General features: G+C 32.0%; 1 protein-coding gene across 1 annotated transcript; it reads left to right on the forward strand.

The window, feature by feature from the left end:
* The first annotated feature begins 1,199 nt into the window (after window positions 1-1,199).
* LOC134694183 (uncharacterized) lies at window positions 1,200-8,813 on the forward strand. Its single transcript, XM_063555178.1, has 3 exons — window positions 1,200-2,542; window positions 2,615-3,519; window positions 3,691-8,813. The coding sequence occupies exons 1-3, from the start codon at window positions 1,200-1,202 to the stop codon at window positions 8,811-8,813; spliced, it is 7,371 nt and encodes a 2,456-aa protein (XP_063411248.1).
* The last annotated feature ends 617 nt before the right edge of the window (window positions 8,814-9,430 follow it).

The following is a 9,430-nucleotide window of genomic DNA, read 5'->3' on the forward strand; positions in this document are numbered from 1 at the left end:
TTTTACAATTATTTAGTTTATTTAGTTTATGTACAGCTTATTCAAAAACAACAAAAAATTTATGTACAGCTTATTTGAAAAAAACAATATTTTTTTTTATGTACAGCTTATTTGAAAAAACAACAATAAAAAATATACGTCACCGATTGGTTAAAAACATGAAAAAAGAGATTTCAATTTTATTGACAAAAAATGAAATTTTTGCTTTAAAGGGAGATAATTTGGAGCTTTTTCAATGATATCTACATTTCAAAAGTCACCTGGGGCCTACACGAAATGATTTTTTGGAATGATTTTTGTACCATGTGATAAAGTAACAACTACTTTAACATGTTTAAGTAATGAATAAAGTTTGTAATAAAAATTTAATGTTTATTTTTTTTCTAAAAATCTTATACCCGCGAGCCTCCTTAAAACTAAATTTTACTCTATATGAACATTGGTGCATTAATGTTATCACCTTTATATACCTTATAATTACTTGATTTAGGAAGTCTGTTATAATGAATATATAGATATTTTTAACAATATTGTTTAAATATGTACAAATGCACCAGCAGTACCAATTTCATAAAGCTATACATTTTTTTTACATTAAAAAAAATCCAACATAATATTGATCATTATTAAAAAAAGGACATAACATAACTTTTCCTTTCTAGCCAAAGGCAACATGTTTAGCAACTATAATTGAACTTTGATATTTTATTTTATTCCAATACATGAAGCATATTTCAAATTGGTTTACTGGCACTCCAAACATTTTAGTTCTAACCTCATTTCTCATTGAAATTGCAATACATGTCAAATTTGCCTTACTGTCTTAATGATGTTATCTTTTAATTCCTATTAACAAAATAGTATTTCTAATGCGAATTGGATAAAATGAATTAAAAAAGAAGAGTGGGTGAATGTGATTAGCGAATTAGATTTGAATTGAATGTACATGTGAACAAGGCATCAGTGTTCTAGATACATGTATAGGTATATCTATAAGTATGTCTTAACAAGTGACAAATCTTTGGCAGAAAACACATATTATATTCATGATATATTTAGAATTACTACTTATATTAGCTCTCATTATGCAATTGTTCATCCAGCCTTTCTTTTATTGCATTAAGCACTTGTAAAATTTTGTCCTCATTATTGTACATTATTTGAAAATTTTGCATATATGTATTTATAGATTTTTAAAGATGCCAAGAAGAAAAAATTGGAGGGTAGCAGAGGCTAAACGTGGTGTGAAAAACCCACAGCAACAGAGACTGACAGACTTGACTGGGGATACTGGCCCCATAAACAGTACTAGAATTGACCTTGACCTGGGTGATACTGACACCCTCAACAACAGTTACTCAAAAAATATGGGGGATGCTGACCTCCACACAAATATAAACAACAGTAACTCAAATAACATGGGGGATACTGACCTCCACTCAAATATAAACAACAGTAACTTGAAACTACTTGAAAAATCTGAATTGAATAAACTTGAAATATCTGAACCACATATACTTGAAATATCAGAATCAAATGAACTTGAAATATCTGAATTAGATAAACTTGAACTATCTGAGTTGAATCAAAACAGTAACAATAACTGTGCAAAAGAATTGAATCAAAACAGTAACAATAACTGTGCAAAAGAAACTTATCATATACAAACAGATTTTCTGTTAAATGAATTAAACAATAGTTATGCAAGAAAAGATTATCATAGTAATATCCAAACTGATCTGTTGCAAGACCAAAATGAACAACCTAGAAATAATTCAGAAGAGGTGCTATCAAAATTTGTCAATTCTTCTAATGCAAACTTTATTAAATTTGGAACTTTTGACCAGTATGCCACAAAATTTGCTGATCAAAGCAGGGGAAACCAATGTACTTGTAATTGCTTAGTTTTCTTATCACTCTCTACTTTAAATTTTGATTCAAACACATTGAACCTGGATTACATTTTAAATAAAGGAGATGAAATTTACAGGAAACATGTTCAAGAATTAACAACACAGGGATTATTTAAAAATATGCTATTGAATTTTGATGAAATTCCTGTCAAAATTGAAATTCCTGAAGGGATTTTTATAATTAACAAACAAAATATTCTGTTTGGTATAGCTTTACAGTACCAAGAATTGACTGGATTTCTCACATTACAAGAAGCAATTCAAAATTGTATTAAGCAGTCAAACACATTTCTTATAATGATTGGAGCCATATGTTCGGCAGTTTATTATTATAATCATATATACTATTTTTTTGACACTCATTCTCATTCAGAATGTACACTGAATAATCCATTAGATTCCTCTGGCAAAAGTATTTTGATTGGATTTGCTGACTTACATGACCTCCTCAGTTACTTGTATGCTTTTTACACAAGTTTACAAATTGATTTAGACTCTCAATATGAAATTTTACCTATATGTATCACTATCAGTAGTAAAGATGCTGAGAAAGATGTGACCAAGCAGATTAAGAATTATTTCGATGATCAGAAACTAAGGAACATAAAACAAAAAAATAATTCTTACCAGTATATAAAGGTACCCAAATTTGTATATATGAAAAAGTACATGCAAAATAAAAGAAAAGATAAAAATTATAGAAAGACTGAAGCAGATAGAAAGAAGTCTCAGAGAGAAAATTCAGATATAAGACAGATAGTAAGACAAAGAGAACTTGTTGCTAAAAGAGATGCTAGAAAGAATGAAGATTTCAATAAAAGAGAACTTGCTGCTAAAAGAATAGTAAGAAAGGATACAAATTATAGAAGGGCTGAAGCTGAAAGTAAAAAGTCTCAAAGAAATAATTCTGATTTAAGACAGATAGAAAGACAAAGAGAACTTGTTGCTAAAAGAGATGCTAGAAAGAATAAAGATTTCAATAAAAGAGAACTTGCTGCTAAAAGAATAGTAAGAAAGGATACAAATTATAGAAGGGCTGAAGCTGAAAGTAAAAAGTCTCAAAGAAATAATTCTGATTTAAGACAGATAGAAAGACAAAGAGAACTTGTTGCTAAAAGAGATGCTAGAAAGAATAAAGATTTCAGTCAAAGAGAACTTGCTGCTAAAAGAGAGGCTAGAAAGAATGAAGATTTCAATAAAAGAGAACTTGCTGCTAAAAGAGAAGTAAGAAAGGATACAAATTATAGAAGGGCTGAAGCTGAAAGTAAAAAGTCTCATAGAGATAATTCTGATTTAAGACAGATAGAAAGACAAAGAGAACTTGTTGCTAAAAGAGATGCTAGAAAGAATGAAGATTTCAATCAAAGAGAACTTGCTGCTAAAAGAGAGGCTAGAAAGAATGATGTTTTCAAAAGAAATGAAACAGAAAAGAAAAAAATTGCCAGACAAGATGAAGACTACAGAAAACATGAGTCCGAACGGGACTCTCATAGAAAACAAGAATATAGATCACATCCGGAAAATTTAGAACATGAGCGATTGAAAAAACAGAGTTCTAGACAGAACAAATTAGATATAGACAGATGTTATGATAAGACAATTAAAAGTACTAAAAGAAAAAACATTGATTTCACAGATCATGAAAAAAAACTAAAAAAGAAAAGAGTTCAAGGTATAACTCTTAATGCTTGCATAAGAAATTTTAAAACAAAAATTAATGATGGTCCTACATATATATGTACTTCATGTGAACAAACTTGGTTTTGTGATTCTGTAGTTAATTCTAAAACTGTCAAAATGACCACTCCTGCTAATATGTCACATGTCTTTACTAATTTTAAATCTGTACAAGACATAGAATGGATATGTCATACTTGTCTCAATGCAATAAAAAAACAAAGAATTCCTCGATTTTCGATAGCCAATAAAATGGGATTTCCCCAAAGACCAAAAGAACTAAATTTGTATCCTTTAGAAGAGAGACTGTTATCATTAAGAATTCCTTTTATGCAGATTCGACAGTTGCCAAGAGGTGGACAGTTATCAGTTAAAGGCAATGTTGTAAATGTGCCTGTTGAAGTTCAACCTACAATAAATTCTCTTCCACATACAATAGAGAAATCAGGTACAATATCAGTTAAACTGAAGAAGAAGCTGGAATTCAAAAAGTGTGATTTTAGTGAAAATGTGAGACCTTTTGCTGTCATTTGTGCATTACATTATTTGATGAGAACAAGTGACTTGTACAAGTCTTCTGGCATAGAAATAAATGAGGATTGGATTACCGAAATCGCTAAAATAAATGAAGAAGAAACACAAAATGAAAACAATAGTGCAGAACAAGAGAATGACCAAGATCAGAATGATTCAGATAATGACTCCGATCATTTCAGTGAAGTAGATGAAAGTGAAACGCATGTTGGAAACACAGATACACTGTTAGATCACATTCCAGACGACAATCCACTATGTGATGCAGGTTTAACTTTTGCTCCTGGTGAAGGTCAACGACCAATTAGTCTCTACAGTGATCCTGATGCAGAGTACTTATCTTTTCCAACTATATTCTGTGGTCAACGAAGGCCAGATAACAAAGACAGGTCTGTCTCTGTTCACTTTACTGATATTGTCAAATGGGAACTAAGGTCCATGGATAGGAGAGTAGCACAGTCTGTACCAAATATATTTTTCAAGTTAAAAAAAATTCAGTTAAAAAACATAAGTGATAAGGTCAATCTTGCTCTAAGAAGGTGTCAATCAGAAGGAAAAAAATGGACAGCAAAAGATGTACTCAATCCTAACACTGTAAATGATCTTGTAAGATTAGATGAAGGTTATTATATCTTTAGAAGTTTAAGAAATTCTCCAGTATACCTTGAAAAGAGGAAGAAAGATTTGTTTGCAATGATCAGACAGTTGGGTCTTCCAACATGGTTTGGCTCTCTTTCATCTGCAGACACTAATTGGAAAGATTTGTTACGAATTCTTGGCAAATTAAATGATGGCAAAGAATATACTGACAATGAATTGGAAGGAATGGATTGGCATCAGAAATCTAAACTTGTTCAGAAAGACCCTGTGACATGCTCTAGATATTTTGATTATCGTGTCCAACAGTTTATTAACTTGGTGTTGAAAAGTGATCATGATCCTATTGGAAAATTGACAGATTTTTTTTATAGAGTTGAATTTCAACAGAGAGGTTCACCCCATATTCATATCTTGATCTGGATTGAAAATGCACCAGTTTATGAAAGTGATTCAAATGAAGATGTTGTAGCATTTATTGATAAATATGTCTCCTGTTCACTTTTAGAAAATAATACTAATTTAGTCAATTTGCAGGTTCATAAACATTCAAAAACATGCAGAAAAAAAGGTCACCCAATTTGTCGTTTTGGTTTCCCCCTTCCACCTATGAAAGCAACAGTAATCTTAGAGCCTTTAAAAGAAAATGATGACATAGAAAAGTACAAAGCTATATATAAAGAAATACAAAACGAAATTAATACACTTCACAATGCTGAAGATATAGACCAGATGACATATGACATGTTTTTAGATGATGTGTTACAAATGGATGATGAAAATTATATTAAGGCCATAAGAAGCAACTTGAGTGGTCCAAAAGTTTTTCTCAAACGAAAACCATCTGAAGTCCGTGTTAATGGTTACATGAAAACTGTGTTGATAGCCTGGCAAGCAAATCATGATTTACAGTATGTTTTAGATGCATTTGCATGTGCAGTGTATATTGTTTCATATATAAGCAAGTCACAAAAAGGTATGAGTGCATTACTAGACCAAGCAGCAAAAGAAGCACGACAGGGAAATTTAGACTTGAAGCATCAAGTAAGGCACATTGGGAATTACTTTTCAAATTCTGTTGAAACAAGCGCACAAGAAGCAACATACTTAACACTACAGATGCCTTTAACAAAAGCTACAAGACAAGTCGTATTCATTAACACGTCTCCACAACACAAAAGAACTTTTCTCCTCAAGCAATCATCGGTTCTAGAAAAGCTAGGCCCAGACTCTACTGAAATAGAATCAGACAATGATATTAAAAGGTACTCGCGTAGACCAAAACAACTGGAGAACTGGTGTTTAGCAGATTATGTATCTCAGCTTGAATTGCAGTATCCTAAAACTGAGTCCTCAGATGATCACGAAACAGAAGAAAAAGATCATGAATCTGATAATGAAAATGAAGCGGCAAATGCAGATATTATAGAAGAAATCAATAACAAAATCGACATAACCCTGAAGAATGGTATTCGAATATATCAAAGAAAAACACCTAAGGTTATAAGATATGTTAAATACAATTACAAGACTGACTCTGAAAACTTCTACAGAGAACGCTTAATGTTATTTTATCCATGGAGAAATGAACTTTCAGATTTGCAATGCGAACATGAAACATTCGAAAACATGTACTTGACCGTTGCAAGAATTTTAGAAAAAAAAGCTAAGCAATATGAAGGAAAAGTGATAGACCTAGAGAAAGCTATAGAAGAGGCAGAAAACGATTGTAATGAGAATGATCAAATAGCACCTGCCACACAGCAAGTAGAAATGGAAGATGCTGAAATAGGCCCAACAGAATCTGAACAGTATGTACATTTCAATCAAGATAGACCAACAGAACATAGACTGTATGATATGTCCCGTGAAGTTGGAATAGAAGCAAGAACAGTAGAATTGACAAATCATGCAAACAGAATAAGTGAGAGGGATTATTTTGATTTGATAAGATCCTTGAATAAGAAACAGTGGGAATTTTTCCAACATGTTGTCACATGGGTTAAAACAAAACATGAACCATTTTATACATTTTTGACAGGTGGAGCAGGATGTGGAAAATCTGTAGTTGTAAGAACAATATTTCAAGCTTTACACAGACACTTATGTTCTATTGAAGGTGAGGACCCTGACGATATTAGAATTCTTCTTTGTGCTCCTACTGGAAAGGCAGCTTACAATATAAATGGTCTGACCATTCACAATGCTTTCCAGATACAACCAAATAAAGGACTTGACCAGTCATTGTCATGCGATGTTCTCAATACACTAAGAATGAAATACAGAAATTTGTCTCTGATTTTGATTGATGAAATTTCAATGGTTGGAAATAAAATGTTCTCTTTACTGGAGAGAAGGCTGAAAAAAATCAAGGGAAGCAACTGTTCATTTGGTGGCGTGAGTATCATAGCTATTGGTGACTTTTTCCAACTCCAACCTGTATTTGACAGCTGGATTTTCAATGATCTAAGCAAAGGATTAACAGCATTAGCTCCTAATTACTGGAAATTATTATTTTCTTTTCATGAACTAACTGAAATAATGAGACAAAAAGATGATTTGGAATTTGCTCAATTACTAAATAGGTTGAGACAAAATCAGCTGACTGAAAATGATTTTGCAGTTTTAAATACAAGAACTGTTTCAATCAGTGATCCAACATACAGAACTAATGCTACTCATTTGTTTGTTGAAAATGCTTTAGTGGATAATTTTAATTTGCAATACATATCTAAATTAGGCTCACAAAAGGTTAAAGTTACAGCAGTTGACACAGTTTGTGGGGATTTACCAGCATCTGTAAAAACAAAATTACTTAGTTCTTTACCAGAAAAACAGTCTGATACAGCAAACCTTGCAAAGGAAGTAGTATTAGCAATTGGGATGAAATATGATCTTACAGCTAATATTGAAGTCACTGATGGTCTCACAAATGGTTCAACTTGTGAACTTAAATTGATAGAGTGCAAAACGAAATCTATAAGACCAAGTATCATATGGGTTAAGTTTGAGGATGCCAGAATTGGTGCTAACAATAGAAGAAAATATTCACACTTGTTTGGAAAAGATGTTGAAATTACATGGACTCCAATGTTTGACATTAAAAGGTCATTTACTTATAAATATAAGACCTTTGAAAGAATTCAATTTCCTCTTCGTCCAGCAGCTGGAAAAACAATTCATAAATCGCAAGGAGATACATTACAAGAAGTTGTTGTTAGTCTGAAATCAAAACGTAAAGGAAAAATTCCACATATTCACTATGTTGCACTAAGCAGAGTCACATCTTTAACTGGATTACAGATATTAGATCTCAATCAACAAGCAATAGCTGTAGCAGAGTGTGTTCGACAAGAATTACACAGACTAAGGACAGATGCAACTCTACAGTTGTGCTTTAAGCCATTGTATAATTTATCAAGTAACTATTTTAAAGTCGTTTTCAACAACTCAAGGTCATTGCATGCTCACTTTAATGATATAAAATCAGACCCTAACATCTTGGATGCTGATGTTATTGGTATTGCTGAATCAAGACTTATATCAACAGATGAAAATGGGGATTTTCATTTACCTGGTTTTGAACCACCAGTTCGGTTAGACCAAAAGCAAACAAGCTTTAATACAAGACCACCTCATGGATTGGTATTATATTATCGAAATAATTGTATTCTTCACAATACAGTCACTTTCTCAACTCCATCGTTAGAGTTTGTTATAGCAGACATAATATCACCTAGCAAAGGTGTTTTTCAGATTGTATTTGTTTACAAGGCACCAAACTGCAAATTGCAACAACTAAAAGATACTTTCCTTGCAAATCTTCTTCCTGATGTGTATTTAAGACTTCCAAAAATTATCATAATGGGAGACTTTAATATTGATTTAAACACTGGGAACACTTCTTTTTTAAAGTTCATGAGAGATTCATTTTGCTGTTCACAAATTGTGTCTAAACCTACTACATCTTCTGGTACACTGTTGGACTTAATTTTCCTAAATTTTGATAGTAAGATAAACTTTGAAACAGATGTTCTTGATTCCTATTGGTCAGATCATAAAGTTATATATGTAGCCATTGAAACACAATGATTCAGTTTAATGATTATTTTATATGCCAAAACCAGCTTTGTTTGTAACAATGAAAAATAAACCCGCTTAAAAACATGACACATTTGGGGTTGCTGAAAATGCAACCTCAAATGTGCAGGAGTGGTTTTAAAGGAAAATGGGTTTCCACTCCAACAGATTTGCCTTTTCACAAGTAGGAATAGAAATGAGATGGCTTCAAGACTCCTGATATCCAGTTTTACCTGTATAAAAGAAAGCTTATTTACAAAGCTTTCTTCTTTATAGGTACACTGGATTAACAGTAGCAGAGGTAAATAAATTTGAAACTGTGTTGCTTTGACTTCCATAAAGCAGAAAGGTCCTTGGTGATTGATCAACCATTTTGCTATGGAGGAAAAGTAGAATTCCATTCATTTCAAGTCAGTAATGATTGGAGACATCAAATTTTAGATCCTCTACTACCTGAATGCTCATTGTATCAGTAGAGAGTTGTGTGCACTTTGCATGTGAACACTCCTGATATTTACCTGTTATTAACATGATTTATGTATATGTATATAATTCTTGAAATAATTGTTTTTGAATACAATCAAAAGCCATTGCTTTAATATAGATATAAAAGGGAGTTTTGAAGACCA

The sequence above is a fragment of the Mytilus trossulus genome, chromosome 13 (genome assembly GCF_036588685.1).
Source record: "Mytilus trossulus isolate FHL-02 chromosome 13, PNRI_Mtr1.1.1.hap1, whole genome shotgun sequence".
Classification (NCBI taxonomy): Eukaryota; Metazoa; Mollusca; class Bivalvia; order Mytilida; family Mytilidae; genus Mytilus; species Mytilus trossulus.